Consider the following 26,284-nt stretch of genomic DNA (forward strand, 5'->3'; position numbering starts at 1 on the left):
ATCTACCATGTTAATCACCATTGCTGTATAATAGTGTTTACATGAATGGTATTTCTCCATTCATTCACATTTGTGTAATGGTGGCTTTACTTTGCTACTTCTTTCTTTCAGGAAATCTTTCTTCTCTGGCCATGCCTCGTTCTCTCTCTACACCATGCTTTATTTGGTGGTAAGTGTAATTCTGTTTGGCCTGTAACAAATTATGTATAACATTTACAGAGGGTACATTATGTACACATAGGTATATTTACCAAGTTATTTGAAACTACCCTCTTCTAATCTGTGTTTTTAAGGTAGTGAGGTATGTAATATATGCTTGTGCAGTGCATGCTTCTCAAGAAGAACAAAAGACTCACTTGTGAAACCCATTCGTACAAATCTTTTACTTGCCGCCTCCCCAGAGAGCTGCTCACACATTGAAGCCTTATGATCTTAAAACCTCTGTGACTGAGATTTAAATGTGGCCAAGAGGTTTTTTTTTTTTAAAATCTTAAAGGTGGTTCACTCTATCACATTAATCCATGTGAACATTTAGTCTGGTGTGGGAATGGTTGAATGCCCACTGGTTCAGTTCATATCCTGTTTGCCTGATTTTTTTTATTATTGGCTTGATTGTTTATCTATTTGTGGGTGTTCGGTAGGTTGTTTCTCTGTATGGCATGCAGTATAGCGCAGTTTGGCTATTCATGCACAGGTGTTCTCACACAGCCCAGTTAAGTTCTACTACCCTCCCATCTTTGCTGCATAACTGCTCTGCTCAATAGGTAATTGTTTAAATAGACAATTGTGTATGTGTGTTAAGTGTCGTCAAGTCGCTTCCAACTCATGGCAACTCTATGAATCAATGTCCTCCAAAATGTCCTACCTTTGACAGCCTTGCTCAGATCTTGCAAATTGAGGTCTGTGGCTTCCTTTATTAAGTCAATCTCTTTTGGGTCTCCTTCTTTTCCTGCTGCCCTCAACCTTTCCTATCATTACTGTCTTTTCCAGTGACTCTTGTCTTCTCATAATGTGAACAAAATAAGATACCGTATATACTCATGTATAAGCCGACCCGCGTATAAGCCGAGGTGCCTAATTTTACCCCCAAAATGGGGAAAAATTAGGCACCCGTGTATAAGCCGAGGGTCGGCTTACACAATGCCCCTGCCCCAGGTCGCCCTCCCGCCCGGCCTCCCGGGCCCTCCAGACCCACCCCGACCCCAGCGCCACCCGTCCCGGGCCCTCCACACCCACCCTGACCCCAGCGCCACCCTAGGGGGGAGGGAGAAGAGCCCCTGAACCCCTTACTCACCGGGAGGACGAGGCCCGCTGATCAGCTGGAGGTGGCGGCAGGGAAGGCACGCAGGCCGGAGGCGGCAGCGGGGCCCTGCCTGAGCGCAGGCAGGCCCTGCAGGCCTCTCCCAGGCCGCAGAGAAGGCGCGGGGGGGGGCGGCGGGGGGGGGGCCTGCTTGCACTCAGGCAGGCCCTGCAGGCCTCTCCCAGGCCGCAGAGAAGGCGTGCGGGATGGCGGCGGCAGCGGTGGTAAGTTCCCCCTCCCCCCGCCTACCGTATTGACCCGCGTATAAGCCGAGTTGGCTTTTTTCAGCCCTTTTTTTGGGCTGAAAAACTCGGCTTATACGCGAGTATATACGGTAGCCTCAGTTTAGTTATTTTAGCTTCTCGGGTCAGTTCAGGCTTGATTTGATCTGGGACCCACTGATTTGTTTTTTTTGGCGGTCCAGGGTATCCGTAATACTCTCCTCCAACACCACATTTCAAAGGAATCTACTTTGTTCCTGTCAGCTTTCTTCAATGTCCAGCTTTCACACAATTAGACAATTAGATCACTCAAATACCATATAAATATGTAATCAACAAATGCTGTGTTTCAATAAAATCCCACCCTTCAACGTTCATCTAACTAGTCTTTAATGATACCAATAGCCGCTGATCAGTTTGAATCAGCAGCATCTTTGTGCCTGTGCAGTTTTTGGAAAAGTCGATGCAAACTACAGCAGCTGTTCCCAGCTGCTTGCCACAAACCAAACAAAGCAAGTGATCAGCTTACATCCCATCGTCACCTTTGAACATGGCAAGTTTAACAGTCATATGTGTTTGCAGCAAAATTTTCAGCATCACTACTCTGGTGCTGAAAAGGTAGTGTGAACTGGGTGCTAGAGAGCCACAGCCCCAGTCGTGTCTGCAAGCGCACTGTGTAGAGCACAGCATTCAAGGTAACCTCTCTCCATGTCATCACGCACCTGCATACAAAATTGCTTGGATAAATTCTGCTGTAGGCCTTTGTTTGCAGAACATGGCCCACATTGCATTTTGTCATCACCTTGAATCTCATTGAGAAAGGCAAGCTATAAGTGCAGTAAGTAACTATATAAATAAACATGAGTATCAGTTATGCCCTCCCTGACATTATGACTATCGGCTGTGTATAGGACGCCTGGGGGCAAAATCAGCAAAATTTGATACATTTGATTACTAATGTAGGCAAGAATGTGGAAAAGGTTTCATTTCAGTTTCTGGTCATGATTTATTTTCAAACCAATGCGTCACAGAAGCGGCAGTGCTGCCTGATGGGTAGAATTAAGAGTCTCCCCCTCCATACGTGAATGTTTGGGCATTTCTACTAGAATTTTTTGAAGAGAGGCATTAGTATTTCCTGTATCATGATGGACTTTATCAATGTATGTTAGAGGACCAAAAATATGTCTACTTGAAAACTGATTTATCTATCAACACACATGGGACCACTTTAAAGGGAAAGTACCATGGAATTTTGTAGATAAAGAATAATGGCAGGCAGCCTATTTTGTTTGTTTTTAATAATTGTATCCGATGAGGCATCTGGATGCTAACATAGGAAGGTGGCAAGGATTCAGTATCTTATCCACCTTAAAAATGACATCTGTATCTCTAGTCCTAGTTTCACTGGACAAAGCAAGAAAAGAAAAAGTAGGGAAGGTAGAGGTACATGCATTTCATTTCACCAGGAGACATAACTGAGATGATGTTAGAGTGCTTATCGGCGTACATTTAGCAAAAATCATAGTTATCTGGTTCCTTGGGTTAAAAAAATTGCTTTCTGGGTAGCATTTCAGGAAGTGTGGCAGGTGGACCGCCCAGCCCACATAGTTTCTCCCAAAACTATAGGTCTGCTCTTGTTTTTCTTTGTCAATGAAAAATGACCCTGCCCTTCCTTTCCTCAGCCTGTTATGCCACACTGTTTCCTGACTGTAACTGCTTGAAGCATGCTTGATAGAGGTTGTGAAAGGAACCCAGTGCAGGTCAATTATGGGTGGAACTCCCCTAAGCTCTTTGGAAGGAAAAGAGAGAGAGAGAGAGAGAGATTTAAAGAGTGATTTGTGGTAAATATAATTAGGGGAAAGCTTTTTTTAAAAAAAAGACTTTCAAAAGATTAGTGGGCCCCGTATCGCCTGTAACCTTAGATTTGAAATGAGGGGAAAAAGCAGGTCTGAACTTATACTAACATTAAGCATGAACTTTTATGTATCTATGAAACTTCCACACCACAACTCCTTGTCTTTGCTGTCCAAAAAGACAGATTAACACACAACTCCCTGCTGTTTTTTCTTCTCCTCTCCCTTCCACTCCTAAAGCTGGAAGCAGCGTCTGTAATTTAATTACCATACCTTTCAGACTGTTTTGGGATCTGTATGAATTTATTTCCTTATATTTTTCTCTCACGTTTCTTTAAATGTTTCAGAAATTATTCCGTAAACATTTACGCCATTTCCTCTCAGTGATGCTAAAATAACATTTCCCGTGAACTAGAGGGGGGAATATGCAACATGAAAGAAATTAGAACTCCTTTTTTTGTTCTCTCTTCCCCATTCCAGACCCCAAGCATTCCTACATAGAGTGTGTGTCTGGCTATAGTAATAAATGGTTTGCTTTAACCTGTCACCACTTTCATTTGTCATGAAATGGTGCCACCCTACTCTTAGGGCTGTTTAGCTTGGAAAGAAGGTGGCTGAGGGGAGACATGATAGAGGTCTATAAAATTATGCATGGTTTGGAGAGAGTGGACAGGGAGACATTTTTCTCCCTCTCCCATAATACTAGAACATGGAGTCATCTGCTAAAGCTGGAGGGTGAGAGATTCAGAACAGATAAAAGGAAGTATTTTTTTCACACAACGCATAGTTAAATTGTGGAACTCCCTGCCCCAGGATGTGGTGATGGCTGCCAGCTTGGAGGGCTTTAAGAGGGGAGTGGACGTATTCATGGAGGAGAGGGGTATTAATGGTTATTAGTTAGAATGGATACTGGTCATGCTGCATACCTATTCTCTCTAGTATCAGAGGAGCATGCCTATTATTTTGGGTGCGGTGGAACACAGGCAGGACAATGCTGCTGCAGTCGTCTTGTTTGTGGCTTCCTGGAGGCACCTGGTTGGCCACTGTGTGAACAGACTGCTGGACTTGATGGGCCTAGGTCTGATCCAGCAGGGCCTTTCTTATGTTCTTATGTTCTCCACCCTTTCTCAGAACCTTCTCAGTGGTGATCTCTATTCACTGGTTCACTCTGGTCATTTATCCCTGGTCACTTTAACCTCCTTTATTCCCCGTTTCAGCCAGGATCAAAGTAACCCGGGTTGGAAAAAACTGTATGCATTGGCTGGAATGATCAGGGACGAAACTGTGCACTAATGAATACAGAAAAGCAGTCTCCCAAGCTCAAATCAAGTCCCACCCCTTTAAATGTTGCTCTGTAATTGGCTTACCTCGTGAGAGATGATTTCCTTCCCCCCAAACCCAACTGCCGCATAAAAAAGCATTTTAAGAACAAAAAACGGAGCAATCTGAAAGAAGGGGGTGGGGAGAGAAATCCAAGCCTCATTTTAAAAAAGCCTTTCTTTTGCTCAGAAAGAGCTCCGAAGTAGCAGGAAGTAGGAAGCACTTGAATCCCTGCCTCTTTACACACTGCTTCATGATTGGCTGTGAGAGCAGCCAATCTTCTGTGCTTCCCCTGATTGGCTATCTGCATGCTGCCTTGAAGAGGGGTTTGGAAAAGGGTGGGGCGAAGCTCAACCCGAGAAAGTTGTACACTCGCTCAGTGATTTCAGAATGAGCTAGGATGAACGGTTTAATTCGGGCCAGAAGAGGAATGGGAAAAGCCGGGTTCATTTTGTGTTGAAGCAGCTTTGAGCTTCCAAGGAATGAGGTAATGTGCATTCCCAAAAATTTGATCCTGGCTGAAACAGGGAATAAAGGAGGGTTAAGTGACCATGCATAAAACACCTCTGTTCACTTTGTTCACCTCAGTTCAGAGGTGATCTCTGTTCAGAAGGGTGGAAAGCTCCTATACAACTGGAGGATAAGGAAAATGTCATGGTAAGTCCATGTAATTTCACAAAATTAGAAATAGTGGCTGACTTGCAGAGATCTTCAGATTTCAACCTATTGCAGTGACAGTTGGTGGCCTGAAGGAAGGAGGGAGCTTCAGAACATTTAAAACATGTTGCATGAACAATCATTTTAAATTTTGGATTCATTAAAAAGCTTACATCTTCAAAGAAATGGATGTTTCTGCAAAACTGGAACAGTGCATACGGGATTTATTATAAAATTTGCCCCTAATAAAAGTACATATGCATAATCACCATCATCCAAGCTATTGCTGATTCTGAAACTGCAGAGAAGTGCTTCCAGGCTTTGTGGGCTTGACTGATTATTTCATTAAAAAAACCCGTTCTGCTGCTTTTTTCATTAAAATGCACGACATAAAACTTGAAGTGCTGACTAATGTCAAAAACTCCCACAAGGTCTTAATTTTCTTCTCTTCTTTGGCTTCAGGTGAAGGAAGCTTTCACTGTGGAGTCAGTCCCTGAAGGTCTCTCCATCTCCTGCTGTAGCCCTGTAGGGAGTGAAATTTGCCAGGCTGCACATTTTTGGTTCCTGCAGATTCAGCATTGCATTCCTCAAAGCTGCTTTACACATTAGATTTCAAACTGGGTTTTTTTTAATTATAGAACCATGTTGTGTACCAGTTAAAACTGTAACATTTAAAAAAAAAACATAAGTTTTTTTTAATGTCTTCACTGGGAGAGAGCGCTGTGGGGAGCTGTGGTAGTTTTTTTGCTCCATGACACATGCTTCCTTAGGGCTTACAAGAAAAGACATAAATATGCTTCACACCTTACATTATTGAGTATACAAACAGGGGACTACCACACCATACTAAAATTATAACTTGTAAAGTAGCCCCTCAAGAGAAGAAAAGGAAGGAGCTGAGAAGCATCCGGTTCGGGCAAACTCAGCGCACACGGACAAAGGGAAAATTGCTTCAGATTGCCCACATAGGAATTACTTAGACATGAAAGGGAATGAAAAAAAAGATGGATAGCCACTTAAAGATGCCCAAAAGTACATGCCACCAGGCAAGTCGAAAGAGAGAAACAGTGTGGAGGTGTTTCTATGCTAATGCTAGAAGCCTTCAAGCAAAAATGGGGGAATTGGAGTGCATGGTTTTAACAGGAAAACATAGATATAGTGAGCATTACACAAACCTGGTGGAGGGGAGAGAACCAGTGGGATACAGTCATCCCTGGTTACAAACTGTATAGAAATGACAGGGAAGGGCGTATTGGAGGGGGTGTTGCTATGTTTATCAAGGAAGGCATAGTGTCTAATAAACTAGAGACCATAAAAAGGGCTGACTCGTCCACAGAATCCTTATGGGTGACAATTCCGGGCCCCAAAGGAGATTTAGTACTGGGGACGTTCTATCGGCCCCCTGACCAAATGGCTCAGGGTGATCTTGAGATGGAGAATGAAATTAGGGAAGCATGTAAAGGTAATGAAGTAGTAATAATGGGAGAGTTCAACTTCCCTCATATTGATTGGATAAATGTATGCTCCAGTCAAGCCAAAGAGATAAAAATTTTAGACATCCTAAACGACTGGGCCCTCGAACAGTTGATCATAGACCCAACCATAGGGGAGGCAATCCTGGATTTAATACTCTGTGGTGCTGCCAGTGACTTAGTGCGGGATGTGGATGTAGTTGAGCCAGTTGGCAATAGTAATCACAATGGCATCAAATTTAATGTATATGTAAGTGGGAAAGTGACTGGGAAATCTCACACAATTACCTTTGACTTTAAAAGAGGGAACTTCTCTAAAATGAGAAAACTGGTAAAGAGGAAGTTGAAAGGAACTGTTAGGAGGGTTAAATCTCTTGAAAAGGCTTGGGGGTTACTCAAGTCCACATTACTAGAGGCTCAGCTAGCTTGAGTACTGCAGGTCAGGAAAGGTAGTAATAAGTCCAAGAGGTCACCACCATGGCTAATGGGTAAGGTGAAGGAAGCAATTAGAGAAAAAAGTCTTCCTTCAGAGACTGGAAGGTTTGCCCAAACGAGGCGAACAGAAGCAAACACAAACTTGCACAAAGGAAATGCAAGCAGATAATTAGAGATGCAAAAAAAGATTTTGAGGGGCATATTGCTAAACACATCAAAACAAACAATAAGAAATTCTCTAAGTATATTAGGAGTAGGAAACCAGCTAGGGAAGCGGTTGGACCATTGGATGACAATGGGAGTAAAGGAACTCTAAGGGAGGATAAAGCGATTGCTGAAAAACTAAATGAATTCTTCTCATCTGTCTTCACTGTTGAAGATACAGGGCAGATTCCTTCTCCTGAACAGAGATTTTGGAGAGGGGAAAATGAGGAACTGAGGCAAATAGTGGTAACAAGGCAGGAAGTCCTAGAACGTCCAGACAAACTGCAAACTAACAAGTCACAAGGACCAGATGGTATTCATCCTAGAGTTCTTCAAGAACTCAAATGGGAAATTGCTGAACTTCTAACAAAGATATGTAATATGTCCCTTTAATCAGCCTCTGTACCAGAGGACTGGAGAATGGCCAATGTAATACCCATTTATAAAAAAGGTTCCGGGGGGACCCAGGAAATTACAGGCCAGTTAGTTTAACGTCTGTTCCGGGTAAATTGGTGGAAAGGATTATTAAAGATAGAATTGTCAAGCATATAGCAGGGCAAGGTCTGCTGGGCAAAACCCAACATGGCTTCTGTAAGGGTAGGTCCTGTCTCACTAACCTCTTAGAGTTTTTTGAAAGCGTCAGTAAGCATGTGGACAGGAATGAGCCTGTGGATATTGTGTATTTGGATTTCCAAAAAGGTTTTGACAAAAGTCCCCCACCAAAGACTGCTAAGCAAACTTCATAGTCCTCTTATGGATTAAGAGCTGGCTGAAAAATAGGAAGCAGAGAGTAGGAATCAATGGTCAGTTCTCCCAACTGCCAGCTTGGAGGGCTTTAAGAGGGGAGTGGACATATTCATGGAGGAAAGGGGTATTCATGGCTATTAGTTAGAAAAGGCCCCATTGCTGGTTTTCCATGTTCTCTGCAATGGGGCCTTTTGAATTTCACTACCACGGAGCACATGGATTGGAACTAGGGTTGCCAAGTCCTTCTGCTCCACCAGCAGGAGCTTTACAGGGGCATGGCTGGGGGTGTTCGACCTGTGCGATTTGCGAACATCACTTCCAGGTTTACCCGGAAGTGATGCGGATGCTCTAGCAATCGCCGCTGCGTTGCTTACAGGTAAACCTGGAAGTGACATGGGCACAGCGCTCACCTCCCCCTCTGTCTGACCCTCTTTTGCCCACCGACCTGCTGAGGGTTGGTGGGCAGCCTGGTGGATCGGCGGGCTTTTGCTCACCCTCACCGGGCAATTGGCAAGCCTAATTGAAACTATCATCTCATGATTGGATGAGCTGCAGAGAAATTGAAATATGCATCAGATGAACATAAGAACATAAGAAAGGCCCTGCTGGATCAGACCAAGGCCCATCAAGTCCAGCAGTCTGTTCACACAGTTGCCAACCAGGTGCCTCTAGGAAGCCACAAACAAGACGACTGCAGCAGCACCATCCTGCCTGTGTTCCACCACACCCAATATAATAGTCATGCTCCTCTGATACTAGAGAGAATAGGTATGCAGCATGACTAGTATCCATTCTAACTAATAGCCATGAATAAAACATACTAAACATTGTCATTAAAACTGAACGGTATAGATCCTGACAACACAATGCTATGAAGTTACCTGCCTTAGAAGAAGACTTGGTTTTTATATGCTGACTTTCTCTACCACTTAAAGGAGAACTTAAAGGCTTACAATCTCCTTCCTTTCCCCTCCCCACAACAGACACCCAGTGAGGTTAGGTGGGGCTGAGAGAGCTCTGAGAGAGCCCAAGGTCACCCAGCTGGCTTCATGTGTAGGAGTGGGGAAACCAACCCATTCACCAGATTAGTGTCTGCAGTTCACTTGGAGGAGTGGGAATCAAACCCAGTTCTCCAGATTAGAGTTCGTTACTCCAAACCATCACTCTTAACCACTACACCATGGTGGCTCTCAATGGTTAGCTAAGCCACGCTTAGAGGATGTTGCCTCTAAAATCTCATACTGTGTTAAACTGATTTCTTTCATAACTTCTCTGACATTTATTCAGTTGTGCCATGTAGGGTTATGAAATAAACTCCTGAGGTAGTCATCATAAATGTTATTTGTTTGAGTTCTCAGAATTGTACTATACTTTACTCTAAATGCTAGATGAACAGACTCCAGGGACACCAAATAGCAAGCATCTGATTATATTTCAGTGGGATCGTGGCCATTGTGTTAGTCATTAGATAAACATCAGTGATGATTCCGAACTGCCAGACTCAACGAAGTGAAGGATTTTGTCTTCTCCTTTTTTTATATGTTTTCAACTCACTTAACTTTAGCGAGGTCAGACTTGGGTCCTCATTCATTAAAATGAGTTCAACTTCCTCTAAAAGTATGGATAATTTCCAAAAGTACTTTCAATCCACAAAGTATTTTGCAACCATTCTCTTATTTACCCCCCCGCCCAGACAATCTTGTGATGTAAGTTAAACCACATCCCACACTCGGTGAGTTAAATCACTAAGCCAAGATTTGAATGTGGGCCTTGAGAGTTCAGAGAAATCTGAATTGCTGCTGGTTTTTATGTTTTCAGACAGAGAATGGCCATTGCTTGTTTATTTCTTCTGGTAGTCCTTGATACAATCTATAAGGTTGCCAGCTCCAGGTTGAAAAATACCTGGAGATTTTTGGGGCGGAGCCTGAGGAGGGTAGGGTTTGGGTAGGGGAGGGGAGGGACTTCAATGCCATAGAGTCCTATTGCCAAAGTGGCTATTTTCTCCAGGTGATCTGATCTCTGTCAGCTGGAGATAAGTTGTAATAGGAGATCTCCAGTTAGTACTTGGAGGTTGGCAACCCTAGCAATCTAGAATGTGTTTGCACGTAGCTCTAAAAAGGACACCTCCTCTACTCCATCCAAAGACTGTTGCAATCGAACTGCAGATTTGTGTTCTTTTTCACTATCCCATTAAACTTTTTTAAAAAATGTCTCCCTCCCCTTTTATTTTTCTTGAACGTCTAGACTGAAGTTGAGGAAGACAGCTGGCTTATGATTTTAGTTGCTTGTAATAAAATTATTATACTATTAGTTGCATCTGGATAGTTTCTAATGGACCTCCTTGACTACCTGCAATTGTTGTTAAACCCAACGCAGTTGCCATTGCTCAGCATAAATATTGCCTAGCAGTGGCTTTATGTTTGGTTGGCCCACATCTCTCCCCCCATTGATGCTCCAGTATTATTTCAACAGACTTTCATTATTTAGTAAATGCTTTTCAGAAAGCACAACCCCCTCCTAGAGCACCTCCACAAAACCACTAAAGATCCTTTCATGCCACTGGGTTACTCTGTGCTGACTTAGAGTTGCTAGCCTCCAGGTACTAGCTGGAGATCTCCTGCTATTACAACTGATCTCCAGCTGACAGAGATTAGTTCCCCTGGAGAAAATGGCCGCTTTGGCAATTGGACTCTATGGCATTGAAGTCCCTCCCCTACCCAAACCCCACCCTCCTCAGGCTCCGCCCCAAAAACCTCCCGCCGGGGGCGAAGAGGGACCTGGCAACCCTAGCTGACTTCATGGTGTATATGTTCACTAATCCCATTTGATATGTAAATTGTACCTGAATAGTGGGCAGGCTGGACAACTATGCCAGTAATGATACTTAGCACTTGTATTGTGCTTTCAGTGTTCAAACCACTTCACATACATTATTTTCCGGTAATCATTATAACTAAGGTTGCCAAAGCATTATAAAAACCCCTCAAACTTTCTAAGAAAATAAATGCAGGCAACTACTATTACTTTTCTCCCATGGCTCTATAAGTCACTGAATGAGCATGAAGACTTCATCGTATTTGTACAGAATTGCTGGCTAAGCACACCTGTTTGTCTCCATTGACATCACGGAGGCCCCCTAATCATGTCCATTGCATATCGCACTGAGCGTTTTCTACGTGGTGATGCTGCCATGCCAATTGGTTTGAGAAGTCTTCCAACCATTGCTGCTACATCTGGTCACCAGGTCACTGCTCTTTCCCCTCCCTCTTGAGTTTTGTCACACCCATCTCATTTATACTATTGGATAATGCTTTCCTGCTGCTGCTTATTGGCCCACAGTAGAAATTGCTCATTTTATATTACTGTATAAATACCACACAGGCGCCTCCGTAAACCTCCTAAAACTGAACTAGCAGCAGTTCAAGGCTTGAGCAAAACCCACTTGTAATTCGCTTACTGTCTGCTGTAAAAACAATTTAAGTTCAGTTGGATTTTTTTACATTAAGTGTTTGTTTTCCTTAGCTTGGTTTCACTCTATAATGAAAGCCTGTGGGATATAAGGAGGACAGAAGAGAGAGTAATATCAATGACAAAAAAATGGTTCAGGGATGAGGAAGGGGGTGGTTTCACTAACAGAAATACGGGATTAGATTAATTAACCCTTCACACTCTGCAGCAAACATTTATCTGCTAACTATGGTAAAAGTTTGGCCAAAAGAAGATTTTTATATTAATTTTGTTTTTAGTTAAAGGGTAATTTTAGTACACTTTAGCTATTTAAAGATCTCCTGTGCCTTGCAAGTTGCATAAAAAGGAGAGTTCCATCAGGTATGACTTTTCCTGTTATTATAACAAAGTACCTGGAGAAATTCTGGCTTCTCTGCATTTCTTAAAGATACAGAAGCCTTCTTGAGTCTCAACTAGTCAACCATAGATATGCAACACTTTCTTCTTAGGGTGAAAACGCATGGTTGCTTTTACCGCCTTTATTCCCTGTTTCAGGCAGGATTCAGCCAGGATCGAACACACATTCGGCGAAACGCGTGCATTCGATCCTGGCTGAATCCTGGGTGAAACGGGATAAAGGAGCGAAAAGCGACTATGCATTTTTGCCCTTAGTGGATGGGTAGTAGTGGGGGGAATATGAAAAAAATGGCTCCATTATAGCCGAAGGGGAATTTTTCCAGGGCTCGGGGGTGGGCTGTTTTTTAAAGTAGAGGCACCAAATTTTATCGGCTCCAAAAAGGGTGCTCCCATCCATCTGCCATTGTTTCCAGTGGAGGAAAAATGGGAGCCCATGAAATTGGTCTCCCTGACCCAGTCTTTACCAATCTTGGGGCTTCTAAGGAGAGTCACCAGCAACTATGTTGCAAATTTGTTGCCTCTAAAAAGCAGCTGCCCTGAGTCCTGGAAAGATTCCCCTTAGGCTACAATGAAGCTGAAGGGGGAGTTTAAAGCCCTGTGGAACCCAGCATGAATGTGCTGAAGCATTCTTTTTTCTTTTGAAAGGGTTCTCTTCCTTTTCTACTGCTGTAGCCGGCAATATTAAAATTATCCCGGAAAAGGCAATTTTTTTTGTCTTTTTGGGGGGATCAGAATTGCCCCCTACAGCTTAAACCGCCATTTTTTCCCAGCCTAAAAACCAGCCAAAAAATACAAGTAAGATATTTTCTGCCATTTTTTTCCCCATATGCATGCCCTTACTTTCCAGGATGATTGTGATAATTTTTTTTTAAGTCTGTGATCTTCAAAGTATTATAAGCTTCGGTTATCTCACTGTGGCTTCTGCCAGCCTGAGTGATGGTTAGATCAAGCTATTCTACTACTTTCTCATTTTGAAAGAAAAAAAAATTACTCCTTTCAGACTTGTCCTGCAAGCAGTCTAGCAATCTGCTTCTCCAAATCTTTTCATCAAATATCAAAGGGGAGTCCTGTGGCCCTTTGAAGAAATAGATAATGCAGCAGAACCTTTGGAGATCTGGAGCCCACTTTGTCAGATGCAAATGTAATTTAAGAAAGATTATTGGTGGTTAAAACATGGCCTTTGTATAAATAGTAACATAAATCGCTAGCATAGAACCAGGACTGTCCGGAGCTCAGCCCTCAAATTCCCATTCAGTGCAGCCCTGGAATATGTCAGGTAGTAACACCAAGTAAACTTTTCACCAGAATGTGATGGGCTTACCATCAAGTTACCTAAACCATTAACAGAAAAATACTGACGAGTTGCATAGGGAAAGCTCAAGGGTGAGCTTCCACACCAGACCTTTAGCAATGCTAATCTAGATTGTCTGCTATTTATTCATCTAATTCAGGGAATCGGAAAATCTCCTTGTGTATTTTTTATTCTTAGGAGAACAGCAGACATCTAGGTCATCCCTAAAATGTGTGGGTGGCTTTTTGTATGCTGTATTGTAGGATTAATAACATGTATTATTTACAAAGGGCTTCAATGGCTAGGCGCCATACACTGATTATATTGAAAACAAGCAACCCTGCCCGCAGGCTTACAACTTTGAACAGGTGTGATATAGCAGGTGTAACATAATAGCTGTGGCGCCATACTTACTTTTCCTGCATACATTACTGACAGTTCTGTGACCTTATAAGATGTAACCATCACACTCTCTGCTCCGTTTTACTCCACTGCCTCCATCTTACACAGGAAGCCAACAGTGTGACAGAAGATTCAGTAATGTGTGTACTCCCCTTCTGCTCAGCTTCCTCCTGCTTTAATTTGAGGGTAGATTTTTATGCTGTTCCTGCTGCCCCTCCTTTCGCATCTGAGTTTTCACACACAGATGCCAAATTCCGTTTCAGAAATCTGTGGAGATTTGGAGGCGGTGCCTGAGAAGGGTGGAGTTTGGGAAGGCTTGGGAGTTCAACAGAGATGTGATGCTGTAGACCAGTGATTCCCAAACTTTTCAGGCCACCGCCCCCTTGGTTCCACAAACTCAACCCCAGTGCCCCCTACCCTGTCCAACAACACAGTTGAAGGGGCCCACCTCTAGCACACCCCTGCTGCCCCCTTGCCTCTTAGTGCCCCCTTAGGTAATCCCACTGCCCCCAGGAGGTGGCACTGTCCACTCTGGGAACCACTGCTGTAGAGTCTATGCTCTGAAGCTGCTATTTTCTCTAGGGAGCTCATCTGTGTAGTCTGAAGATCAGTTGTAATTCTGGGAGAACTCCAGGTCATACCTGGAGGTTGGTAAGCTTATTCCAGGAGGAATCAGGGAAACAGATTGTGCCCAAAGCTTTTGAGAGGAAACTAGATCAGGATAAGTTCAAAGGTGTGAGATAAGGAGAGGGCAATGATGGGCTGTTTGACATTATTTTAACCATTTTATTTTAGATCAAGTCCTTGGTTGGTTGCTGATTCATTTTTCCCCCTTACTGAAGCCTAAGTATTACCGCTTTGTATTTCATATCCAAAGAACTTTAAAGTTCATTTCATAAACCACAGCGCTTGGATTTAAGGCACATCACAAAAGGGACTGAAGATAAAATGGTATTGCAATGCCTTTATATAAATCTGTGGCCACATTCAGAATACTGTGTACAGTCCTGATCACCCCATTTAAAAAAAAAACGATACTGTACATCTGTAAAGGGTAAAAAAAGAGGGCCACCAAAATGAATAGGGGTACCCCTGAGTGGAAAGACTGAAGTGTTTGGGGGCCCCTGTTAGTTTAGAAAAAAAGATTAAGAGGGAGCACGGTAGAGATTTAGGAAATTTTGACTAGTTTAGAGAAAGTACATGGAAAAATGTTATTTTCTCTAATAATATTAGTCCTTGGAGATCATTCAGTGAAGTTAATTCATGGAGTCAAAAGAAAATATTTTTCACATGATGTATAATTAACTTATGGAATTCATTGCTACAAAAGGAGTTGACGACCACTGCTGTTGAGGGCTTTAAGAGGGGGATTTGTGAAATTCTTTGAGGATAGATCTGTAATGCTTACTAGCCACCATAGCTAAATAGAACCCCTAAAGGCAAAATACCTATAAATACCAGGTTAGGGTACAAATGACATACCTGGCCTGCGGGCTTTTTGAAAGGATCTGGCTATCCTCTATTGGAAACAATAGGCTCCACAAACCCTTGGTGTGAACCAGAAAGGCTCTTGTGCATTTAGAGAATGTATACGCTGCTTCTCCAGGGACCTGCTCAAGATGGCTCACAAAGTAAAAACAAATTCATCTGTACACCTTCTTGGGTAACTTCCAAATTGAAAACTGTAACACGAGGAGAAAATACACCTATAGTATGATGCCTATTTAAGTATAAGTGATGTACCAGTTCAGAGTGTTGGGCTAGGATCTGAGAGATGCACGTTCAAATCCCCATTCTGCCATGGAAGCTTGCTGGGTGACCTTGGGCCAGTCACTCTTCTTTATCCTAAACTACCCCACAGGGTTGTTGATATGAAGAAAAGTGGAAGAGGGGAGAATGCTGTAATAAGCTGCTTTTGGTCCCCATTAGGGAGAAAATCAGGATACAAATATCTAAAGAAATAAATATCGTCTCTAGCATTGCTGGCCACCTTTAGAAACAAGATGCTGCATTTGATGGGCTGATCCAGCAGAGCTCTTTTTATGTTAATTCATTTGAGTAGTATTTTACAGCAAGAGGGAATGGAAAGAGAGGTGTTTAATCTGCTCCTTCTTTGCCATCCTAAGAAGAATCAGATGGCAATTAGTCCACTGGGGTCAATAGGCTTAAAAGGACCTGGCTCCATTTAGGATTGCATCATTGATACTTCAAGTTAGCAAGCTTTTGGAATATGGTGTAAGAGTACTCTGCCCCTTTCCAAGACCCTCCTCCCACCCCTCCAACAGTAGATCTGTTGCTGTCATACCACACACATCATGAGACAAGCACCCAGTTATTATCTTTTAACTTGCACGGAAACCATGATGGGACAGTGCAACCTCTTCCTTCCACAGGATCCAGCATGCAATATGAGCATGGCGTTGTGTTGGTCCCTGTGACAGACAGGAGGCTGTCCTGCCTCTAAAGGGAAAAACAGCCACTCAGATAAGCTCATGGGAGTGCTGCTCCAGCATCTTTTCACCTTTGAGAAAGGGGAAGGAATGCTGGAGGAAAGCACAGGAGGAGGGAGCTGAGGTCTACCTCAGAGAATGAGCAGTGATAGCTCAGGTCTGGCTCAGAGCAGACAGAGTGAAGGATAGCTGTGCCTGGTAGTATGGCAGAGGGGTGTGCCTCTATCTCTGGGAGAGAACAGAGTGCCCTGTTGTTAATCCTGTCTCTGGTAATGAGCAGACCTCGTACCATTTAGTCTTACTCTTGGGAAAGGGCAGGCTGGTACGGGTGGAATCCTGAGTGTGTGAGAGGATTCTGTTTGTGCCTGAAAGCATTAAAGAAAGCATTAAAGTCATCTTGTTTGGGGGCTTCCTAGAGGCACCTGGTTGGCCACTGTGTGAACAGACTGCTGGACTTGTTGGGCCTTGGTCTGATCCAGCATGGCTTTTCTTATGTTCTTATGTTAAAAGCCTAACTACTCTCTGAACCCATAACTAGTTTAAATGTTTATGCCTCAGCCAGGTTTCTCCTTTGTGTGCCTGGAGACTTGAGCTGCTGATCTGTTCCTTAAGTTTAAATCAACCTGTAAATAAATAAATCTTCTTAGTTGTTTATATCCTGCCTCAGTGATCTCAATAATCTCCTTGTGATAGGGTTGCCAGCTCCAAGTTGGGAAATACCTGAAGATGTTGGGGTAAAGCCTGAGGTGTTTGGAGAGGGTTATATAATGTCATAGACTCCACCTTCCAAAGTGACCATTTTCTCCAGGTGGACTAATCACTGTCGCTTGGAGTTGAGGTGTAATCCCAGGAGATCTCCAGCCACCACCTGGAGGTTGGCAACCCTACCTTGTGATCACAAAATAGACCTCACAGCAGCATACCGAAAGCCTATACAATTGCTACCTTTAGAACACCTGGTAACTAAGGGGAAGATTTATAGTTTAAAACAAACCTAGATCCCCCCAAATCATAGGAGGCTGTGGGGTCCCCTCAGTTGGTAGAAGAGGCCTGTTACAATCCCTGTCATAACTGCCTTTGGATGAAAGCTCTGCTACATCTCTGGTGTGAGGCTAAACCCACAGCCCAAGAAATATACAGGTATTGCCCCTGTAAACTGGAGTAATAGGGGAATCCTAGTCACCTCTGTCTTGCACTAATAAGAGATTCTGTGTTGTAATACCTGATTTGTGTAGCTGCAGTTTTGTATTGAGTGCAAACTAATGGGAGGATAGAATTATAATGCTTTTGTCCTCTTTTTCTTTGCAGCTGTATCTTCAGGCCAGGTTCACCTGGAGAGGCGCCCGCCTTTTGCGTCCTCTGCTGCAGTTTACACTGCTTATGATGGCCTTTTACACAGGACTGTCTCGTGTGTCTGACCACAAACATCATCCATCCGATGTGCTGGCAGGCTTTGCACAAGGGGCCCTGGTGGCTTATTGCATAGTAAGTGGAACATACTAGGTTACTATACTACATAATTTACGTAGTCTACTGTATGTATTAGTTCTGTCAAGGTCTTGATAAGATGATGTTGGGACTCCAGTTGCATTGTGACAGCTTGCAATAGGCAGTGGGCTGGATCTCATGCAAAACCTTCCTGGATGGAAGTGTGACTTCTTCACATCCTCATCCCACTGCAGACTGAAATGCCTCTTGAAATTCTGCTCCTGGGAAATGGGGGACCTTCAGATGCAACATGAGAGAGGAGCTGAAGGGCTGATGCTTCAGGGGAGGAATCAGCAAAAGTTGCCTCTCTCTAGGGTTGCCAGCTCGGAGTTGGGAAACACCAGGAGACTTGGGGGGTGGAGCCTGAGCAGGGCAGGGTTAGAAGAGGGGAGGGACTTTAATGCCATAGAGTCCAATTGTCAAAGTGGCCATTTTCTCCCGGGGAACCTGGAGATCAGTTGTAATAGCGGGAGATCTCCAGTCACCACCTGGAGGATGGCAACCCTACCTCTCTCCCCCTTAAGTGTGCAGATCTCTATCAGCTGTAGATCAGTTGTAATAGCAGGAGATCTCCAGCTAGTGCCTGGAGGTTGGCAACTATCCACTGTCCTGTTGAACAGTGCTGCCATTACAGAGTTCTTTTCCCCTGGGGATTATGGAGGCCTTTTGGTGATGTTCACCCTCTCGGGCAGCCCCTTCTGGGGGTGGGGGTAAGAAATGCGGCGGCCAGGAGCAGCGCAGGCATACCACTTCCTCAGAGGCTTCCTGGCTGCAAAATAAAAATAAAATTGGGAAGATTTTTTTTTTAAAAAAAACCCTGTGTAACTCCTCCACCAAAGCATGAAAGGAATTTCGCTGCTGGCGTGGCAGCGCTAGTGGCAGAGTCCCGCGCAGCTGCGTCACTCCCCAGCGCCGGTGTGTTTGCTCCAACGCTGGTGTCCGTGCCACTTTGTGCCATGATAAAGTGGCATTAGGGTTGCCAAGTGCCCGGTGGCGGCGGGTAAAATCCCACCAAACCACCGGGCTGCCCGCCGACCAGCTGAAGGCCGGCAGGCAACGCGTGAATGTGCACGTGCGCGTTGCATGCATGTCACTTCCGGGTTTACCTGAAAGCAATGCGGACGCTCTGGCAACCTCAGCTAAAACTCTATGGAAACCGTAGAGTTTTGGCCAAGATCTCTAGAGTGTCCACATCGCAGGCGCGTCACACGGGGTAGGTGCGCATTCCACAGCCACACCCCAGGAAAGCTCCCACCGGTGGAGCCTAAGTGGCATGGACACCGACGCAGGGTCACACAACCTCCTGAGGTGCTTCAGCCCAGCCTTCAGGCTTGCACAGTTAGTTGTAGCTATTGTCATGTACATTTGGGGGGAGGGGTAATAGTTTCAAGGACTCACAGATGGTTGTGACAAGGCATTTGGGCCCCCTTTATAGACCCAATTATGTTATTGGAAGCACTGTGGGATGCAGACTTTAGAACAGGCTCCAAAATCAAACAAATTATTTTCTTGCTTTGAAAACTAACTCAAATTAATCATCAAGCTCCTTTTGACACAAGAGGGGAATAGGTAGCTGGGTTTCCTTTGTTGCTAGGTGGGATCTTTCAAGAGTTTAAAGCCAAGAAGGGAACGAGGAGATCTTTAAGCGCAGAAAATAAATATGAGATGTTCCTCTATAATGAGGGAAATCTGAAAGATATCTGCAAAGTGCACTGTGACCTTTCAGGTGCAATATCAACTACGAAACCATAGCTCATGTGAAACAGCTGTTTTCTGCATTTGCCTCTCGGTATTAGGTGCAGTGCTTGGAAAGGAGCTTTCCTTGAACCCCTGCCAAACTGGGCATATTACCAGAATAGTTCACATAGGTGGATGTGTAAATGATTGCAGCAGTTTTTCCTGAAAGCCTAAACACTTTCAAAGAGAGCAGATTTTTTTCCCCACTGGTGCCATTGCTGGCCAAACCACTGTCAATATTCTCTGGGCAATGTAGTCTCTGATTTCTCAAGTGCAGAAACACTTGGAACTTAAGGGAGCATGCCCAGATCAATGTCTCCTTTTGAATTAAACCAGAAAGCTTGAGAATTTGAAACGCGAGTCCATTATTTTGAATGGAAGTGCAGATTGTTGCTTCTTTTAATTGTGCAAAGGTTTGTGGGGGGAAATGAATTTATCTGATCCATTATTGCTTTGTCTGCCACTGCCTGACTTTTTCATATGCAATACATTTTTCAAAAGCGACCGAATGTCCAGACGTTTTAACTCAAAATGACATACATAGAAAAATCACATAGGCTGAGTAGGCTTTGAAATTAAATTATTTTATTTTTTTGCCCTCTCTCTCTTGAACTGGAAACGAGAGGCCTGATCTATGTCAGCTTAAATACTTTGTAAAACACTGTTCAGTTTTTAGTAATTCTAAGAATTATAGAAAAGCCAGTGTGGTATAGAGCTAGAGTTGCCAGGTTGCAACTGGCAACCCCTGGGAGAAATTGGGGAGCGGGGCCTGGCGTGCTGGCGTGCTGACATAACTTCTCAAAAAACAAAACACAACAGGGAGTGATGTAATTAGACATGATAGAATTTACCCAAACTGTATGTTAAAACTGGTTTTTACCAGAAGTGATATCAGACCCACTCCCCCACAAAGCAGCAGAATGCCGAGATGTCTCCCATAGTAACATCCCTATATGCAGCATAAGTAGGGCTGCAAACCTCCAGGTAGTAGATCTCCTGCTATTACAACTGATCTCCAGCCAATAGAGATCAGTTCACCTGGAGAAAATGGCCACTTTGTCAATTGGACTCTATGGCATTGAAGTCCTTCCCCTCCCCAAATCCCGCCCTCCTCAGGCTCTGCCCCCCAAAACCTCCCTCCAGTGGTGAAGTGGGACCTGGCAACCCTGAGCATAAGCCCAAGGCTGGAAGGCCATAGTTTGAATCCCCACACAGTCACGTAACACCTTTTTTTTTGGTCATGAGCTGAGTCACACACAGTCTCTTTCTCTTAGGTTAGCTAATTGAAAGTGTCCCTCCTTCCCAGCAACACAAGAGTATGACAAAGGAAACAGGAGGTTAAGAAAACCAACGTTTCCTTTGCGATGTCTAGTTCAATTCCTGCTCGCTTTATCTCATAGCAAAAATGTAATACCCCATGTTTCCAGTTTACAGACCCATATTATGAGTATTTCTCAATGATTTTGTGTTTTTTTAAATGATCCCTGCTGCTGGTTAAAGAAACAATACATCACTCCCTAAAGGGCTTTAGGGCATTTAGGCCTTGGACAACTATTGAAAGCAATGAACCAGCTTCTTCTCATCTCAGGTGGTTCATATTGTGTCATGTGGCTTTGTCTAGATGCTATTAGTCCATGTTGTCTTAAGCGCCTGCATATGTTCCATTTGTCCCCGTTTGCCATTCTAAATGCCTTGTCAAATGTGGGGGGTTGGGATGCTTGGGAGAGGTGAAAAATTAAATTACACAATGCAGGGTGTACTAGTAGGATGACACCAGTGATCTCAGTGTGTAGAATCAAAAAGCTTCTGGCAGACAATAGACACGAGAGATGGACATTAGACCATTTCCTGTCTAATGGCAAGTTGCAAATCTGGCACTCCCCCCCCAAAAAAAAAAAACAGATGGCAAGTTTTACTAGGCCGGAGGAGGGGTGAGAGGAGGGGTGAGAGTTCGGCTGCTATAGGCTGACTTTCCTGCGATGAAGTAAAGCTATTGAGGAAGCAGCTGCCTGAGAAACTCCATCCACATCCAAAGCCCTTCCTTTTTAGCCCTGGGCTCTCCCGCCCTGACTGCCGTTCTTTTGTGTGCTTTAGTGCTTAGGCAGGATATGCAGAGGGCATTGGTCACTGTCTGCCCTGCCCTTGTACAGGCAGGGCAGTAGAAGCGGAAGCTGAGAGAGGGGCGGCGAGTGATTTCCTAAGTCTTTCCATGATTTCCTGTTCCCAAAGAATGGCCAAAACTTTCAGTTATATGCTATACGTCATCTACAAAACAGTGTCATTTGATTCAGAAATATCCTAGTATCAACTCTTTTGACAGTTCTATGTATGTGCACATTTATTAATTTGTTTCTGCCCTATGTCCTGTCTGGGTTTGGTACTTTCGGTTTAGTTCCCAGTAGCAGGTGCTACTCTTCCCGTCATTTGGAGAGCTCTGTCTTCCTCTGCTGCTGCAGCTCTTCTTTTAAAGGCTGTTCGCATCACTCCTCCCCTTTTTGTGGAAAAAGAATGTGAGGTACTTCATATGTATTCCCAGGTATTCAGACACAGGTGGGCCTTAGCCTTCCATTCATACTCCTTGCCTGTATTTTCAAACCTGCTACTGCAACTCTAAGTAGGGTTGCCAACCTCCAGGAGGGTGCTGGAGATCTCCTGCTATTACAACTGATCTCCAGCCGACAGAGATCAGTTCACCTGGAAAAAATGGCCGCTTTGGCAATTGGACTCTACGGCATTGAAGTCCCTCCCCAAACCCCGTCCTCTTCAGGCTCCGCCCGAAAAACCTCCTGCTGGTGGTGAAGAAGGACCTGGCAACCCTAACTCTAAGGCCTAGGAGCTTCATAAAAGGAAACATGAGGCGACAATCGAAGGAAAATGGTCAAGACAGCTTGTTGCTAGGCTCTCCCTTGTATCTTTCCTTTCTCCTGTCCCCCTCCCATACTAAGAATCATTGTTAAACACTAACTCCGATTGCCTGTGATGTACAAATACAGGCACTTGGGATAACTAGAGTTAGTCTCCCACTCGCCAATAATTATTATTCTAAGCCTGTGATAAAGTTGGCTTAGGATCCCAGGATGTGGGGGAGGAGGGCAGAATAACCCCACTTAACATGCATGTCTGCTTTCTACATTACAGCTCAGCAACAAACTGGGTTTGAAATAGGGTTGCCAGCCTCCTGGTACTAAGCTGGCTTAGTTTCCATGCTGCCACCACAGTTTTGTTGTTTGTCACTATATTTCTGTACAGCAATCATGTGTTAACATATTCCAGTTGAAGATTCCATAGTGAGGCGGAGACAGTAAAAAAAAAAAGTCCCATTTGTCTCAGTCTCAATGACATTCCAGGCCGGGCTATTAAATTTACCCATCATTAGGCAGCAACTCTTTTCAAAAGTCACTTGACTTTTCATCTCCATGGGTTACCAAACCTATACCCAGTGCTTCACTTGCACTTCCCAGCCTGAAATAGCAAAAGCGAGACATGTATTTCATACCCTCCCAGCTGATGAAACAGTCTTGTTTTGTTTGGAATTGAAATACACAAAGAATTTTTGAAATCAAAATAGGTGAAGTTTTAACATAAACACCCATCCCCTATTGTGTGACTCTGAAATGGCTGCTTATTAGACGGTGACTTTTCCCACTCCTTTTCACCTGCGTGTCAGATGTTTGCTAAAGCTTTCTGGGCCGAGGTCTTTTGTAATATAATAAAGAAAAAGAAATCGCTCATTTGAAATGCTAAGCTGCCAGCTTACAATTTTATACTGCTCGTTCGCAGTCATCTGCTGTTGAGTTTTCTTTATGGGTGGAGAGCACCTTCTACAGGAAATGGAATAAATCCAAGCAAAAACACTCTGCGCAGTTGCCCTCTCTTTTTTTGTGCGTTAAGCAGCTGAAGCATTAGTGGGGTTTAACACACTGTTCTAACCTTAGAAGATCACGTTTCATGATTTCTGTAAGTGTTTTTATAACCTCAAGCCTTGCTAAAGTGAAATACAGTTTAAAAGGGGAATTAATGCTACTACCAGGTATCTGATTTAAAGCCACACACACCACGAACTGCGGAGCAAAGGGTAAGAAAGCCAAGACGACACTCCATCCATAACTTATTCATTTAGAAAGGGCCAGGTTTAATCTAATCCCCATCTGCCACTTGGACCAGGCAGCCGCCACCTCACTTCTGCCACAAATTGATTTGTCACGGAGATCTGAGCATGGGATGTGGATATTGCTGTGATTGAAACCAGCCCTGGAAGTAGGCGAGTAAGAGGCACAGCATCAGAACAGCCTTCCAGTCCTCACCTCTACAAAAGTAGTTCAGATGAGTGACCCACCAATGGAAACTTCTGTTAAAGATATTCTCCAACCAGTCCAAAAGAATATAGGCATATCTACAACCTCAACCTACTACAAATCATGGAGTCTGAGTTAAGAACTTACATCCCACTGATTTCAGTGGAACCCAGATGCTCTTTAGACCTTTCCCCAGCTTTCTGAGAGTTGTATACCTGTGTGCTGATTCATTTAAACATCCTTCAGACCACACTGATACATGGCTTCTATGAAGCTGAGACAACATCTCAAGGGTATCCTAGTCAACCTAAATTCTAATTCCAGCAAATTCCAAATTATAGCATAGGCTGCATGCAGGTCCATTACAAAATTTCACCATGAGCACCTTGAAGTAGGGTTGCCAGGTTCCTCTTTGCCACCAGCAGGAGGTTTTTGGGGTGTAGCCTGAGGAGGGGGGGTTTGGGGAGGGGAGGGACTTCAATGCAATAGAGCCCAATTGCCAAAGTGGCCATTTTCTCCAGGTGAACTGATCTTTATCAACTGGAGATCAGTTGTAATAGCAGGAGATCTCCAGTTAGTACCTGGAGGTTGGCAACCCTACCTTGAAGTAAGGGCATATATAAATGGGAGGCATAAATACTTGGCACAATCCAAAGTTAGTCATAACTAACATCCTCTGAAAACAATGAAAATGTGACATGATATGACTAAATTAAGTCTCATTGATTTCAATAGGATTCCATCACAACTAAGTGCTGATGAATTGTGCCAGTAAATCCCAGTTCTTTTTCTTCATGAACCTTTGTGTGCAATAGGAAATATAACTTTCTTTTCTGGGTAAAAAAATATTGAATGGCTATTTGTCTCCAGTATAGGCCTGGTGAAATCAATGATGTCATGCCAGCCATTAAGAAAGGAAATAGAGTGTCAGTAAATGGGCTTCAAAGAGAACATAAAATCAAAATAAATACTCTTAAGGAAGAGATTGATCCTATTTGTATTTCTTTGCCAAGTATCTATTTTTCTGAGTACAGTTCTTTTTCTACAATGCATTGACTGTAGGCACCAATGCCAATATTTAGATGTCAAACTAACTGATCTGGGAACATAGCAAGACAATTGGAAGCCTGAATGCAAACATCTGCCTCTAGTAAAACAAGTCTCTTTAAACAGTAAAGCGTTTTGTGGTTTCTCACACTGAAAAGCCTATTCGCCTAACTGATGGAATCCTGCAACTAGGATTCCATCTTTCCTAATCCAGCTAAATCTTTTGCTTTCAAAAAAATAATAAAAACAAGCATATTACCTATAAAATCTGAACAATAGGTATATTCGTACTGGATACAATTACCACTGGAGTAGGAGTCAGCCATTTGGTTGTTGTGGTTGCAGAAGAGAGAGAAGGAATTCTCTAGGTTTAGATTGTCTACAAACTCCCACACTCCACAAACCAAATGGCTTATCCAACTCCTTTCTCAGGACGTGGCCTGTTCTTCGCAAATCCCCATGAAGTGATAATAGTGCCTCTGTTGCACTGGCATAATATATTCAGTGATAATCCAATTAATTATCTGTTATACATGTAAGTACACAAATATCTTGAATACATATGTGTGAATGCATGATATGGGTGTGCATGTATGCCTGTATAGTGTTTGTTTAATAACTTTTTTTAAAAGCAAACTTGCAGCACTGGATAAGAGACGTGTCTAATTCATTTCCTTTCTATATTGCATTTTGCAAGGGAGAAAGTACATCGGTCATGCTAGCTTGATAATGCCTAAGCTATGGCACTGAAGAAGGATGTCCAAGTTTCCTCTCAGAGCTTTCTCATTGTGTGACTGCTTCTCTGAACTGTCAGATGTGGGCATGTTCACATCCGTAAGAACAGATACGTCACTGGATATTTCAGGGAAAGGAGCTAGGAATATCTCTTCTTGAACACTTGAAAAAACTGCTAGACAGTCATTCTGACTAAGCTCGAATTTACTAGTACAGAGGAAAAGCCAGTGGGGGAAGGGTGGGAACATAAGGGAAATACCAAGCCATCCTGAGTAATAATTTTACAGAACTGACTTTTAAGGGAAGTTTAATTTTAGATGCATTTTAAACTACTAGGGAAATTGTACCTATGTGAAGGTTTTTTTTTTTTTGTTATTAAAACTTTATTGATAAGTGATAGAAGATCATAACATCTCAAATTGCCTAATCATTTTTTAAAAGACAGAAAATTTGATATCTCTCCAGTATCCTCTCCTCCCTCAAACTTCCTTATTCAGTAAATTCATCCCCTCAAATGAATACATTTGACTTACAATGTTAGGAAAGCTAATCTCAATGGCTAAATAAAACAAAACAACAAAGATAAAACGACAAGAAAATGAAAAGGAAAAAAAGCAAGAATGGGAAGACCTTCATGTGAGGATTAAACAGTAGAATTAGAGAGAGAGAGTTCATTTTTAGAAATAGTTGCCAAATTGTGTCTAATGTTTATGGATTATGACTTGCCGTCACTGATAGACAAATCTTTCTCAGTTGTAGATGAACG

At 43.3% G+C, this 26,284-nt stretch overlaps 1 protein-coding gene across 1 annotated transcript in view; it reads left to right on the forward strand.

The window, feature by feature from the left end:
- PLPP3 (phospholipid phosphatase 3) overlaps positions 1–26,284 on the forward strand; it is an 81,640-nt gene that overhangs the window by 54,367 nt on the left and 989 nt on the right. The window contains exons 4-5 of the mRNA XM_056845232.1: positions 112–169; positions 17,525–17,701. Coding sequence (XP_056701210.1) covers positions 112–169; positions 17,525–17,701 — 235 coding nt within the window. The remainder of the gene's footprint in view (positions 1–111; positions 170–17,524; positions 17,702–26,284) is intronic.

The sequence above is a fragment of the Euleptes europaea genome, chromosome 2, assembly GCF_029931775.1.
Source record: "Euleptes europaea isolate rEulEur1 chromosome 2, rEulEur1.hap1, whole genome shotgun sequence".
Lineage (NCBI taxonomy): Eukaryota > Metazoa > Chordata > Lepidosauria > Squamata > Sphaerodactylidae > Euleptes > Euleptes europaea.